This window comes from Diadema setosum, chromosome 15, assembly GCF_964275005.1.
Source record: "Diadema setosum chromosome 15, eeDiaSeto1, whole genome shotgun sequence".
Taxonomy (NCBI): domain Eukaryota; kingdom Metazoa; phylum Echinodermata; class Echinoidea; order Diadematoida; family Diadematidae; genus Diadema; species Diadema setosum.
The window spans coordinates 19,727,091-19,743,215 of NC_092699.1; the positions used below are offsets into that span (position 1 = coordinate 19,727,091).

The 16,125-nt window shown below is 39.7% G+C and overlaps 1 protein-coding gene across 1 annotated transcript in view; it reads left to right on the plus strand.

Annotated features, from left to right (window-relative positions):
• The window catches only part of LOC140239026 (BLOC-2 complex member HPS3-like), a 30,597-nt gene that overhangs the window by 2,432 nt on the left and 12,040 nt on the right, over positions 1-16,125 (plus strand). The window contains exons 3-10 of the mRNA XM_072318923.1: positions 188-294; positions 1,789-1,973; positions 3,607-3,717; positions 4,573-4,709; positions 5,255-5,524; positions 6,598-6,715; positions 9,764-9,847; positions 14,582-14,739. Of these exons, the coding sequence (XP_072175024.1) occupies positions 188-294; positions 1,789-1,973; positions 3,607-3,717; positions 4,573-4,709; positions 5,255-5,524; positions 6,598-6,715; positions 9,764-9,847; positions 14,582-14,739 (1,170 nt within the window). The remainder of the gene's footprint in view (positions 1-187; positions 295-1,788; positions 1,974-3,606; positions 3,718-4,572; positions 4,710-5,254; positions 5,525-6,597; positions 6,716-9,763; positions 9,848-14,581; positions 14,740-16,125) is intronic.

A 16,125-nucleotide genomic window follows, 5' to 3' on the forward strand; every position in this document is an offset into this window, starting at 1 on the left:
GAGTTTCATTAGTGATTTAGTGACAGTGCCATAACCAAGCATGCTCATATATTCAGATATTTGCATGCGTTGTAGTACTCGGTCTTGTAGAAAAAATTGCATTCATTCCTCATGATATAATCTCTCAGTATTGCCATGTCTTCCACACAGAACTTTAACTTTTGTCGTTGCATTCCCGAACCTGCAGAGCTGGTGCTGAAAAGGTTGCATCGTACATCCATCTCTTGTACTGCAGATTTCCAATGTCGGAAGCAGGTCTTACAACAGTGCAACTCTTGCCGACTTATGAAAAAAGTAAAAGAAAACATGGGCAATCTGCCTTTTAAACTTCAATGTTTAACCCATATCGGGCCAACGCACTTGTGTGAACAAACACCACAGTGGCCCAGCACCGTTTGCATACACACGCCGACAGGCAGACAACTCTCCAAACAATCGCTCTTCATTAGCAAACAGTAGACAAAACATAAACAAGTTATATATCATTTGAAAGAGGATAAAATTCCCTTTTAAATGATATATGACATGCTGCCATTCAATGCACAGTGTAGTCATAGCAGTCACCAGTAGTGAAGTACAGTCATCCAAAAGTTACGAAATCAATTTGTTTGTTTGCTTTCATTCATGGATTAAAAATAGTAAATGTTGTAATTTTACACATACAGTACAGGAAATGAAATGATCAGATTGTCAGCTCTCTAAACATATAAACATCATGACCATTGATACAATAATTACAGGTGTATGTTTATATTTATGACGATGAAGCCATTGCGAGTGCACGGGAAATCGATGGTATAATGTGTGCATCCTATAGTGTGTTGAAGCGAAACTCGTCACGATAGATACAGCTATAGCTTCTCAGGTTTGACTGAATTATACAATTATTATACATACATGTGGATGTACATGTGGGACTATTATCACAGTCGAATCATCGTCCTGCAAGTGTCCAAACCTCCTCAAAAACTGCTGCAGAAAATCCAAAATCGAGCACTCCATACAGCTGTACATAGTCCCCTCTGACGCTTCGTGGTTATTCGCGTTATTCCATGTAAACACACATTTTTTTTCCAATGATTTTTACGATTTTGTTGGTGTTCCACTGACAAAAATTCTTGAATTATCACAGACAGTGTAGCAAAGCGTTCTGGGATATGTTGTCAAAGGTTAGAAGGTTGAAGAACTTTGGAATGACGTCGTTTATATGTCAGCTCATTCACTACGGGATATTCCGTATGTGGCCCCTGTGGCGTTTGAACGAACTACTGAATATCCTGTAGTTGGCCCGATATGGGTTAAATATAGTATTATGTTCTGTAAATAAAATACCTCATATCTGTGAAGAAGGATTTGTAATGTTTGTGTGGGGTTTTTTTAAGATATATATTTACTTGAAATCTAGCATGATGAATCTCATTCTTTCTTTTTTTTCTCCCCAGTTAATGTGGCTCCCATTATTTCATAAAAACTGTGTTTCATAGCATTTGCTTCAAATTGGCCTGTTTATATATATTTGTATTATATATATATTTTAGTGCACAAAGACAGTTCTGTGTGCAGTTAGTTGATATTGCAAAGAACTTGGATTTATGCTACAATGTAGGTTGTAGTATACAGACTTACAAGTTTGAAAACAAAAGTGTCACATACTGTGTAATGGATAAGAAGTGAGATTCTTGCTTAAACCATCTGTTTGCATTCTAGAAATTCTAAAACATGTGTCGCAAAAAAAAATATATAACTTTTGTGAAATGTGTGTTTGTCTTTGTTTCTTTGTCCAATTAGTTCCATTTTCACTGGATGCCATAAGAACCTCTGGAGAGGGAACTTCTGAGTCATTCCTTGCTCAAAGTTTGGTTGGAATGTGCTGTCTACTCAGCACTCCAAAGCAGGGCCTTGTCTACGACATCTTAGATCAAGTGCGCCCTCTCTCTTACTATCTCTACACAGCCAAGGCTATTGCCATAGATGTAAGTAGCACCAGTAAAGATGTCATTCTTTCCTCTGTGAAATGATGTTTCATGATGTGAACCAGTCTTGTTATGTGCAGATGCAAACCATGTTCATTAACCTGCAGAGTCGATATGGGCATGTTGTGCAAATCAAACATTGTTGGGCACAATTTACCATCAGATTGAGATCATATAATTAATTCACTGATTCATTCATGGTTTATCATGATTCATGGTAGTGCCATACAGTCTGTATCAGTCACATAAATAAAAATCATTTCAATAACGAGCAAGAAGTGATAGGAATATAAGATTTACGATAAAGGAGAAAGAGTAAACGTGTGTATCATCAAACTTGTAAACAACAACAGCAACAAGAAAAAAAAAAACACACAACTTGTTTGCATAGTCGTATGCCGGCCTATACATGGAGGCGCAACCAGGTGTTGAAGGAGATTGAGAGATTGGGAAGGGCAGCAGTGGAGGCAAGAAAGGAGAAAATGGGTATCCAGTTTGTAAAGGAGGGGGTGAGATGCAGTGCGAGGAGGAAGGCCCAAGAGGATGACGTTGGTGGAATATTAGCAGGAGGATAATTGGGAGGTGCAGGTGGATGAGGGGAATCATACGCTTACACATTGAGGTGGGTAAAGAGGACTTGTGGAGCAGTGGAGACAGGATCTGCATGGATTGATGGGAAGGCATGGGGGTAGGGGTGTAGAGGGAACATTGGCGATCTTGAGTGAAAATGTTGGAGGGTATCAGTAGCTGGAACCATCAGCTAGAGGAGTAGGATTCCACCTTGGAATCAGTGATGGTGAGATTGATACTCTCATTAGTGTTATGGAATTGCTGGGAATTGTGGGGAGATGTCAATGGGGGTGCTATATACAGAATACCAATGCAACATGCTCCAGCCAGGGGGAGATGTCCAGTCCTTTTTTAAATGACTGAAACACTGCTGATCCCTGGTGTGCTGCTGATGACCCATTTAGCATTGGCAGGATTCAACATTTTTGTTGTTGGTGGTACTGAGAACATATCAAAACATTAATTACATATTAAACAGCATGTATTCATGCTTATGTTCATGCTCACATACACCAAGGACACAATATGCAATGAAAATGGCTATAAAGATGAGTTCTCATATACAGACATAATGATAAGGGTATCTATGCTATTGCTTCAGTGTCCGTAGGACTCTTACCCTTGAACTAACAAGAATTATTTTAGTGACATTAGTATGTATGTGATGAGTTATACCGACGTTGAAATGAAGGATTGCTAGGTTCTGATTCCAGCAATTTTCAAACTGAGGAGAACTTGTTATATTTACTTTAAATCATGCCTATTACCTCTCATTTTGGCATACAGATGTACATATTCATTTTAAAAGAAATGTAGAATTTAGAGAACAAAGGGCATTGGTCATTTATGAGTGCAAACAGCTCTCAAAGCTTTAATGCTGGGAAAATATCTATTCATTATTGAAACCATCTCCATACAAATGTGATCTTGTTGCAGGTGGGTCATGATTTCCTGTATGCTGTGTCTCCCAGTGGACTGGAGACAAAAAGCTCAAAGCTTTAATGCTGGGAAAATATCTATTCATTATTGAAACCATCTCCATACAAATGTGATCTTGTTGCAGGTGGGTCATGATTTCCTGTATGCTGTGTCTCCCAGTGGACTGGAGACGTACTCACATCGGATTACTGCCGCAGCCATCCACAATACAGAGAGCATTGATGGTGTGTCCAATGTGAGTGCATTTATATGTCAGGATTGTTGTGTATTTGTTCATTGATCATGGGTTGGTTTATAGAATTTTTTTAATAAGACTGGAAATAATGCATATGGGGCTGTTTGGAAAGAAGGTGCACAGAGCACTTGTTTCGCCAAACCATCTTTTTATATGCACCAATGAAGCATTGTATTCCACAACAGGCAATGATTATAACATAGGATGTAGGAATTATGTGGGAATAGGTAGCGTAAATTGGGGGGGGGGGGTGAGGTGGTAGGAAAAGAACGGAAGGTAAGGGTGGGGGCTTGCATAAAGGGCAGATTAAGGAATTAATGATAAGGGAAGAAATATTGTTGTTTGTGTTATGGGGATGGAAGTTGTGTATTTATGTGTAAAACGGATGAAAGATGTGTATTTATGTATAAAACGTTTCATTCACATATGTTTACTGTGCTCATTGACAGGAGATATTATGTTGTGTATATGATATTTGTATTTCCACATTCCTGATTGTTCAAGAGAATGACTCAATTGTACTCATGTTATGTTACGTATATTCATTTTGTATATCTAACCATTCAAGTGGAATGTATGGCAACTAATGAAATCGCAATAAAACAAAAAAACTGGAGGAAAAAATGTATGAATGTGTGCACTTATGTTCATATTCAGGTGGATGCATTTGTATGCCTTTGCCAGCAATTGTGATATATTTTATCCCAGTTTTCTTGCAAAGTGAAACCTTTGCAAAGTGTGTTCGTTAAACATTACTCTCATATGATGTCGTTCTCAGCAGTAGTCATGCCGAATGGTGATGTAATTTTTTTAATGGAAATTATCTATTCCTGTGTAATGAATCCTTGTCCAAAGGCATGTCCTGACCCCACTACCGACATCTGCCTGGTGAGCTTGCGGCCATTCCTGAGTGTGCAGACTGTTACGTCATGTGACCATCATGTGATTCTCATGTGCAAGGAGAAGAGCAGTGGAGAGCATGCATCAAATAGGTGAGGCAGACATACGGGGCAGCATTTTTGTGTTAGAGGGTGAATGCACCATTTCTGCAATGTATTGCAATTTGTAAATGTTTCTTTTCTAACAGCCAAGTAAGAAAGCATATCATTTACCTGCTCCCTCCCATTAAGTTCCACAAGCAGGAATTCATTTAGTTGTTGCTAGATAGGGCAAGCTACCGGCAAGCTTTGTGGTTTTTAAGGGCAACATTTGTGAATAAAGCATGCATCAAATCTGAATATATCACAGAAGCAGTCTATTGGAATGGTCTGCAATGGTAAGCTCTTTGCTCTTTTTCTTCTTGGGACCGTACTGCCATGGTCAGTGACTTTGGACACACAGATCATGAAGTTGCACCTGTTGAATGAATGCAAAAATGTTTGCATATGTATTTAAAAGCCATTACTCTTCTTTTAGGTTGTGTTTCTTTAAATCATTACACCTGTTCCATTGCCAAGGATGTTTTAGGTTCTGTCCATGTGTACATCAAGCAGGTCTACAATGGTGGAAATGCCTAACTTCTGTGTTACCTTTTCAGTGACTGGAGCGTCTATGTCCTGCAAAAAGCTCCAGCCACTGACCTCCATGTGGACATGATTGAGATGGCCACGAGTGTCCGTCAGGCCAACGTCTCAGCCTACCAGCACTTGGTGTTGGAGGCCCACCTTCTGGCACGGGCCAAGCTGATGCAGTGTTGCTATGGCAACAAGGATGTTGGCAGTGGTCAGGAGGACAAGGATGCTGAGTATGAGGCGATGAAAAGACTGTTTCAGGAAACCAGTGCATTACTCGGACAGGTCTACGCTGGGTGAGTCTGTATCATAATTTTGTATTCAATTGTTGTGTACTTTCAGTTTCAGTTTAGCTGTAAAGGTCACAATACGAAGGTAAATATCCTGTTATCAAGCTTATTATAAGAACAAGACATGTCTTAAAGGTAGATAGTCCCAGTAGTGTAGAGGGCGCTGTTGATGATGCTGCCAATCACCGTTGGCATTGATTCGAAGATTACCGAAGTTGAGCTGTCATCAAGAGTAAAGTGCGTAGGTGTTGCTAAGTAACATTGCCTTCGTTGTCTTCTCTGCGCATTGCGCAGTCTGTAGTAATGCCAGGGTGCGTGCATATGTGCTTGTTATTATGACATCACAAAAGAAGTTTGCTAAAGCTGTCGTCCCCCTCAGCCGAATCATGAGCCGAACTGTGATCCGACCACTGACTACAGTGAATTGGACTTCTTCGGACTCGGGAAAGTTGGCCAAAGCGTAAGCGCTAAAGAGGAGTCAATAGCGTAGGTCTCTATAGGAAACTTGCGCCGTGCACCCATGTACGCATTTGACTAAAACACCGGGACCATGCACCTTTAAGACATGTCTTGTTGGTGATGCTGTGTATTACTATTGGCTTGTGTCATTGCCTATCTTCATCACCTGCTGTTTGGAAAGGAAATAAAAAGGAGCTGTAAAACCTGCATGCTTCATCACTGGATTAATTATATTACATTGTAGAAACATGCCATTTATCCATGCTGAGATTCGTTTGAAGAATCGAACATTTCTAGCCATTTCCAAATATTATTCCATACAAATATGTATTAAAGTGTCAAAGGAGATGTGTGTAACTGGAGAAGTTGGTGGTTAATGAACATGATAGAAAGCTCAACTTTTCTACATTGTTTGTTTGTTTGTTTTTTCTTACTAGCAAAAATGTTTCAGTTTTGTAATGTTTCAGTGTTGTAAAGTGCCAACTTAAACAACACATGGACATAAATTATGCTAAATGTGTAGGCTTGTCTTGAATTGTGTCATGTCTTATCAGTCTATGACCACTTTTTGTGTGTGTGATGGTTATTGTATTATCTCTCTTCTCTTCATTCATCATCAGAAGCACTTGTGAGTCAGAGTGGCCACTGACCCTCCCCTACCTGAACATGTCTGAACGGCCTATCTCAGAAATCTTGGCATCCGTTACAGGATCTCTGCAGGAGCAATTCAAGCAGGAGGTGATTTTCTCTCTGAATTCTCATCTGGCTACCTTCCACTGTCTTCAGATTTCTTCCATTGTCTACAAGCAGTTTATAGTAACCCCTCAGTAAACTAGACATTTCTCATCTTAAAGGAGACCTCTGGATGATTTTCAAATTTTTACATTTGAACATATATAAATTAGTTATACTGGGTACAGAGTTTCAGGATTTATGATGATTGGGATGAAAAATAAGAATGTTTTCGAAGTTTATAACAAATTGCAATGAACAAGGATGATGACATGGCAGCCTCACCATAAGAATGCATGAGATGTGGCTCAAGGAAGCAGCTCAAAAGAAGAAGGCATGCATAGATTACTCACAGGTGAGCTTGCAAGCATGCGGTATTGTAATGGAATGACACTGCTACATTTCTGAGATATGTGAGGCTCCTATGTCATCATCTTTGTTCAGTGTAATTTGTTTAAGGTTTTTGAAAGTACTGTTTCTCTGCTCAAGAACCACAATAAATTCTACAAATCTATACATGAAGCTATTGATTTATGTACTACATGATGTGAAATTATGAAAATCGTCCGGAATGCCCCTTTATCTATTTTTGTGGCTGCTAGGCAGTGGTGATGCAGACTACATGTGATAGTGTTTTTAGGCTGTCTTTCTATGTCTTTCTACAGTGGTGTAAAATTCAAACAAAGTCATGCCTGTTCCAGACACAAAGTGAGTCAGTTGTAGTAAAGAGGAAAGGGTGGAGGCATGTGTGTCAGTTCTATTGCATTAAATTTGTGGTTTGTGGTTGTTAAAGCAACTAGAAAAGCACTCAGCCCAGACCCCTGCCAAGTAGCTCATTTCCACCCATATACACGCATGCCGAAAATCACCCAATTTCCCAATGATAAAAAAGCCATGTGTTGTACATCATCAGATTTCTGTGGTGCGGCACCGTGAGCAAAGCACGCACAGGCTTTAATGTGCATATGCAGACCTCAAATATGCGACCCTATTTGCCAAAAGAATTCATCAAATATCCCTGATCACTACCAAAATTTAATTATCTGTTCCTTGTGTCATTATCAACTTTTCCTGTAAGTTTCATCCAAATCCATTCACAACTTTTTGAGTTATTGTGCAAACAGACAGAAAAATCAGTACTGGCAAAAACATAACCTCCTTGGCAGAGGTAATAATGTTTCTAAATGTGAGGTATCGAGGGTTACACTTACCTTAGCACCCACCCCACCCCCCCCCCCCCAAAAAAAAAAAAAAAAAGAAGAAGAATTTGTTAGATGTATTGAAAATAAATGCATTGAGAGACATGGAAGTTTTGTCTTTGAAACTGTACATGTTTAGGTCTATAGGAAAGAATACAGGTAAAACTTTAATTTCCAGTGAAAGTGGAAATTTTTAAATCTGTGGGAGGTATTCTGAAAATAGTTTTCAGTATTAGTTGGAGTGTATTCAAGCAGAGATGAAGGATGATTGCTTTGTTTTGGAGTCCTGTCTCATGTAGGACTGCCCACGACATGTTTTTGGAAAATACAAGAATGGTCAGCAACTGGAGATATTATTCTTAAAACTGAGTACCCAATGATTTCATGCTGCTATAGACTTTGTCCAAATAATGATCATAAGGATTGTTGTACACTAGACCAGTTTATGAACATATATTTAAGTCAAAAGCATGCTTTCATAGTGTTTGTTTGTTTATTTTTTTGACAAGCAGAAATTGTGCATGAGGCCTAGTTTGCATGCAAATGTAATTCCCAGTATTTTGATTTATGAGTTCTTTGAATTTTGATAATTTTGATTTATTCAAGCAGGAATAGGTGAGTAAAACAGCTTGTAGCTGTATCCTCAAGAAAGTTTGTCTTTGAAATTAATGCATAATTAACCTGGGGTATTTGCACATTGCATTTCATATGCTTGTGTCCAAAGACAGTATAAGATGAAAAGATAAAAATCTCAAGTGAAATGATAATTATTCCTTCACATTTTTGTATAATTTTCATATAATTTTCATGAAGACTCAAGCTTCTATTTCATGTTCTTTCTTGAAAAATAGCATTTGACCGAGCTTTTTAGAGTCACCATGAGCCCTGAATTGAAAATAGTGTGCAGCTTTAATTTGTAGTTTCCTCGAAGATTTGCAATGTCACTGGGACTAAAGGTACTGTCACCTCTTTAAGCATCAGTATGGAATCATTTTCATGAATTATTTGCAAATACTCTCTGTCACAGGAGACTTTCCTGTGAATGTGGGAAATGAAGGCCCTCCCTGCAACTGGGATCTTTTCTATTATAGTCAATGGTTGACTTCCTCCAAATGCAACAGATTGTTAACAGACCATTCATTCAATCAACTCTTTCAACTTGCGCAATAAGTGTGCCTCAAAATAAGTAGCCAATCACACCGTGTTCTTACAATATAACAATTGATTTATTATACTGGTTTCAAAGTTGTGATGGTTTACAAGCTTAATAATAAGTACAAACTTCAGTACAGATTCCCAATTCCTAGACTTGATATCAATCTTGGTTGCTCTGCTCAGTTGTTCTAGAAGTTCTCTCGTTGGGTTGCTCTAGACTGTTGAAGATGCCCTGCCTGGAGTAACGGGTCATCTTCCTTTATGATCGTTGGCTCTCCAACTTTTTGTCCTCCTTGGAACCCCAAACTTAGGTCTTCCCTCCTTGGAACCCCAAACTTAATGACATCCACATTTAAGACAGCATGAGACATACCATCAGGGATACCCTGTCCTTGTATTTTGATGTCATTTAGGGTCTACTCATTCCAGACACATTTAATTCTAACCCACTGTCTTTTACTTTCATTGTGCATCACAAAATCTCCTTATTTAGTCATGCTGATGCAGGCTCAAGTCCCACTGTCTGTCTAACAATTAAAGCAACATAAGTTTTTACATGATAAATATTGCTAAAATGAGACAAATTATTACATGATATATAGAAAATATGTCTTGTCATGACGCTCATGTTAGGATAAATGACAATGAAATCGAAGATAAATCAAAGACAAAAACTTACCAATGTCTTAATTCTTTCCAGGATCTGTCACTTGGTCCAGGATTGGCCAGCTACCTTGATTTTAAGCTGTTTTCTGGAGATGCATGTGAAGTGGGAATGGACAAGGTTTGTGTGTAATCATTACTGTCTAACCGACATTACACATTTACTTCATAGTGGCCACTAGAGAAGTGCAGGGAGATTATTTCTTGGTGTGAAACATAATAAACATGCTGCCAGATGAAGGGGATGTAATTTTGTAGTTATAAACTCCTTCCATACCCAGACAGCTTTCTGATATTCAACCTCAATGTAAAATGTAATTTATGAAGGAGTAAATAACACAATATGAACTACAGAAGAGGATATGTATGTTGCCACAAATGTTTCTTTGTATACTTTTCTGCTGTGAAAAAAAAAAAAGATAACGACTCAAATTCATGTACAATACAATACAATACAATCAGATCATTTATATAGCGCCCTTACACAGTCAATGACTGGTTTCACAGCACTTTACAACATTCAGTTACAGATTGGCATCAAAAAGAAAAGTCTTAAGATTCTTCTTGAAGACATCAAGGGATGGAGAAATGCGGACGCACCGAGGTAGATCATTCCACAATCGCGGTGCAGCCGTCACAAAAGCATTGTCCCCCGCTCTACTGATTGTTTTGGGTACATGGAGTAAGGTGCTATCTGCACTTGAACGTAGTCCAGGGCGAGCAGAATAGTATGGGGTGATCAGAGATCTAAGATAAGTAGGAGCTTTCCCTTGAAGACACTTGTATACAATTGTCAAGATCTTGAAAACAATGCGCTGTGCGACTGGTAGCCAATGTAGCTGCTTCAGCAAGGGGGTGACGTGATCGCGCCTACGGCACATGAAGATGAGTTTTGCGGCACGATTCTGTACCCTCTGAAGGCGCTGGACCTGCTGGGAATTGATGCCATAAAGCAGCGAGTTGGCGTAATCCAGTCTGGATGCACAGATGGCTCTGACGGCATCCTCACATGCTTTCTTGTCAATGAATGGTCTAATGCGAGCGATGTTGGACAGATGGTAATGCTTGTCCATCTTAAGTGCAGAGTCAAACTGCACACCTAGACTCGTTGCTGACAGCTTAGCTCTGATAGGGATGTCTGAGATGGTAAGCGTGACATTCTCTAAACGATGACGGGATTGTGTACTAGCAATTACCACAAACTCAGTCTTGTCACAGTTGAGCTTCAGCATATTGTCTTTCATCCACCCCTGCAGATGTTCAATGCACCTGGACAGTGAAAGAAGAGCTTGTTTTACAGACTCAGGGGTTTTAGGATCCGCAAAAGCATACAGCGTCACATCATCCGCGTACGACTGGACATGCACACCATCATACTGCTCAGTTATGTCTTGTAAAGGATGAGTGTACATGCAAAAGAGTCTTGGGCCAACCACTGACCCTTGTGGAACACCGTATTCCAAGGACTCAGGAGTGGACAATTCACATGCAACTCTACATCTACTGGTGCGGCCTGACAAGTAAGAGGCAAACCAGGAATGTGCGGTGCCTGTGATGCAGAACAAGTCAGATAGTCGACGGAGTAAGATGGCATGATCCACAGAGTCAAAGGCGGCCGAAAGATCGAGTAAAACAACAAAAGCAACAAGTCTTCTGTCCAAAGCTTGAAGGATGTCACTCTTCATCTTCAGCAGTGCCGTCTCTGTGCTATGATCTTGTCGATACGCTGACTGGCAATCGTTGTTCAGGTCATGCAGTTCCAGGTGCTCTGAAACCTGGGCCAGTGCTGCCTTTTCTATTATCTTTGACAGGAAGGGTAGGTTCAATACAGGTCGATAGTTCTTTAGATCATCTCGATCCAGGTTTGACTTCTTAATTAAAGGAGTGACAATCGCTTCCTTAAGACACGATGGGAATTCACCAGAATCTAATGACGACCTGACTATAGACACGATGTAAGGTAGAAATGTGTCCATGCACTCCTTCAGCATCCACATTGGCAAAGGGTCAAGTGAACAAAATTTGTTTGGAGATGAGGAGATAAGTTTACGCACCGTATCAGCAGAAATAACATCAAATTCAGAGAACTCGGCAACACCTGACGTTAGTCCACTGGCTGTGTTATCTCCAGCACTACATGTCGAATTTGCTGATGAGGAAACTGATGAAATCAGGGTTTCACGTATTTTCACTACCTTCTGCTTGAAAAAAGTTGAAAATCTGTTAGACAGATCAATTGCTGAGACATGGCAAGGCAGAACCGATGGCTTTCTATTCAATAGAGAATTGAGGGCACGGAACACAGTCTTGGTGTCAGCATCACGCAATTGGTTCATGTAGAATGAAGACTTCTCTTTGCGAACGAGTCTGTCAAGGGTATGAATTTGCCTTAAGTACTTGGCGTGATCAGCATCACTGTGACTTTTATGCCAAGATCGTTCAAGCCTGCGTCGGGTACGTCTGGCACAATAGATATTATCAGTATACCATGCTGGACGAGAACAATTTCTGCGCTTCCATTCAGCGGCCGGGCACAGGTCATCCAGTACTCTAGTGGTGGTGGAGTCGTAGAATTCAGCTTGATCACTGGGCGAGCTATCAAAAGGAAACTGCACGAAGGCTTCGGCAATCCTTGCATTAAACTCATCCTTATCCAGCATTCGAAAGTTACGAGAAACAGATATTTCATGCTGTGACTTGGGTGTAGCTACATCCAGAACACAACTCACGAAATGGTGATCAGAGTACAATTTTTCATGGATTTGACATTTTTCCACAAATGACTCGTCATTGGCTCTCGAAATGATTAGATCAAGAGTGTGTCCACACTTGTGTGTTGGGCCATGTACATGCTGTTGGAGACCAGCTTCTTCAAGAGATGAGAGAAACTGAGTTACATCAGGCTTGTTAGGAATGTCTACATGCATGTTGAAGTCTCCAATTAACAGGAGTTTACCAGAACGTGTGGTCAGCTCTTTCACTAGCTTATCAAAATCTGCAAGGAAGTCACTTGTCTTCAGCCTGTTACGTATGGACGGTGGAGGTCTGTAGATCAGAACATAGCTCACCATTTTTGCAGGGTCAGTAACACAGACTAGTTCGTAAGTGTTGTGTTTAGGACCAATGTTGACAGTAGAGAGGTTAAGACCAGTTCTATAGATAACAGCGACTCCACCCCCATGGGTGTTATCTCTGTCACGTGATGCATTGATAAAGGTATAGCCTGAGGGTGTGCTCTCACCAATCACAACTGGATCCTCACTCCTCAACCATGTCTCAGTCAGAAACATGATATCAACATTGTTCTCCAGTATGTAGTCGAACAAAAGAGCAGATTTATTTCTGAGCGAGTTACAGTTCCAGAGATGAACATTGAGTTTATCATACCTCTCCCTTTGAACAGATACCAGATTCTTGGTGTGTAATCTACCTTTATGGGAACGTACTGGTTCTCTACAAGCAGTTACTAGCACCGGAATTGTACTGTTATTCACTTGAGAGTATACATACTTTTGTTGCAGTCGACCATTTTGTGCTTCACAAGTGCCAGTCCTATTACGAATATGTCGTCCACCTCTCCTGCCTCTCATGTGACTTATACCTAACTCCATGATGCGAGCATAAGTATCCGGGGGTAGATGTTGTGTACCAAGGCTGTGGCGAAGAGAGTACAAGACTTGCCTTGTATAGCACACATTAGAGCCATTGGTATGAGAGCCTGGCTTCACAGCACAAGGTATTGAAGAAGTGCACTCATCCATTGTCACACTATTCATCCAAGGTCCAGAAAGAAATCCATCTATTGTAAGTGGTCTTGTCAATGGTGTGTAGCAAACAGCAACTGTCCCTGCTTCATGCACTGTGCTAAGACAGTGTGTAAAAAGCAGTAGCCAAGCAACCCAAACCTGCATGAAAATCATACCAATATTACTCCACAACCAATTGACCAAATAATGTTCAAAGTGTCCAGCCAGTGGACAGTTCCATGTAGAACCATCTGACACAAGATTTGAGGAAGGAAACAGTCAATGTCCCATAAAAATCAAAACAATCACAGGAAGCAGAAATGGCAGCAGCACAACAGCGCCAAATACATACATACATCTGTAAGTATGTGACAGTGTTATAGAATTAGATTGTTACTGAAAGCAAGAGACAGTAATTTAGATATGAGTTCATATTTTTATGACACATACTAGTGCTGCTTGGGTTCTAAGTTGAGCAGAAGCATGGAAGAGAGAGATATCTAAGTCCACATATTCCTCCTCTACACTGTTGCACTGTTATCAATGTACATGTATATGACAAGAGACTTAGTGGCTGATTAAATGTAAAAACAAATGGCAAAGACAAACATTTAGAATTTTTTTTCTTTTTTTTTTCTGAATGTATTATGACAATGGAGCCAAAAACCATTCTTGCATAGTTTGTGCCTAGTTCTAGCATCATGTGTGAATGTCGTCTGTACCATTGCTACGACATGCATGAAGAACATGCAACTTAAATGTGAACAATGCAAATTTTCCAATAATCACAAGAAATATGTGCACATCTCAGTGAAATTCCGCAGGCAATTGTAATTTTCAATTTGAATCCAGTAGTATTCTTGGTATAGTATGCTGCTCTGATAACTACATCTCATTTATGCAATTAATAGCTTGAGTGCAAAGATATAATTATGTAGGTTATATATGGAAACTTTTAATTCATTGCACACACACACACACACACACACAAAGAAAATATTGAAGAGCATTTATATGGTCTCTGTGGGAAGATACATGTAAGATTTGATGTGCTTTCTGAATTTTGTGCTGTTTATCATTGCTTAAAACACAACCTACATTGTTGCCAGGACACAGCAGAGCGCATCATTGATGTCTATTCACACATCAAGCCCTCGCGATGCTCGGATATTTTTCTTTCGGGAAAGTTAAAGGAATACCTCAGCCCCCAGAAGAAGTTGGACGTTCTCCAGAGGCTAAAACAGCAGCAGTCACAAGATTCCTACCAGTAAGTATGTGACAGTGTTATAGAATTAGATTGTTACTGAAAGCAAGAGACAGTAATTTAGATATGAGTTCATATTTTTATGACACATACTAGTGCTGCTTGGGTTCTAAGTTGAGCAGAAGCATGGAAGAGAGAGATATCTAAGTCCACATATTCCTCCTCTACACTGTTGCACTGTTATCAATGTACATGTATATGACAAGAGACTTAGTGGCTGATTAAATGTAAAAACAAATGGCAAAGACAAACATTTAGAATTTTTTTTCTTTTTTTTTTCTGAATGTATTATGACAATGGAGCCAAAAACCATTCTTGCATAGTTTGTGCCTAGTTCTAGCATCATGTGTGAATGTCGTCTGTACCATTGCTACGACATGCATGAAGAACATGCAACTCAAATGTGAACAATGCAAATTTTCCAATAATCACAAGAAATATGTTTCCAAGGACAACTGATAGTTGTCTTGAATTTTTATGCCTCCGCCATGAAGTGGTGCCGGAGGCATTATGTTTTCGGGTTGTCTGTTCGTCCGTCTGTCCTTCCGTCCGTCCGTCCGTCCTTCCTTCCTTCCGTCCGTCCGTCCTTCCGTCCGTCCTTCCGTCCGTCCGTAATGAATTTTGTGGACACGGTAACTATCAAAACCTTTTGAGGTATCCTAATGAAACTTGGCATGTATGTGTATTAGGGGGTGAAGTTGTGCCTATCAACTTTTGAGTGCACATGCTCAAGGTCAAAGGTCAAAAGGTCAAGGTCAAATACATAAAATTTTACTATTTCCACCATATCTATGCAATGCCTGAAGATATTTTCTTGAAACTAAGTGTATACATGTATTACCCAATTAAGATTCTCTGGTGAAAGTTTGGGTCATGAGGTCAAAGGTCAAAAGGTCAAGTAAAAATATTAAAACTTCACCTTTTTTTCTGTACCTTGAAAATTGTTCAAGGTATCTTCATGGAACATAGTATATATACATGTACTGACTGGCAGTGATTATCTAGAGAATTTAGGGTTCATGGGGTCAAAGGTCGGGTCAAAGGTCAAGTGCAACACTTCAAAATTTTACTATTTCCCTCATGTTTATGCAATGCCAGCAGGATTATTTTTTTTTTTTACACTTGGTGTATGCTTGTATAACCTAATGGAGATTCTCTGTAAAGTTTTTGTTTTCTTTTGTTTTTGCCTCAAAGGTCAAAAGGTCAAAGATCAAGTGAAAGTGCTGAACTAATTTTTTCCTCCATATCTTGGAAGTGGCTCAAGTTATCTTGAAACGTACTTTATCCATGTTCTGCCTGACAGTGATTATCTTACGAATTTTAGGGTCAAAGGCCAGATGAAAATGGTAACAATTTACTATTCCATACATGTATCTTGAAAATTACTCA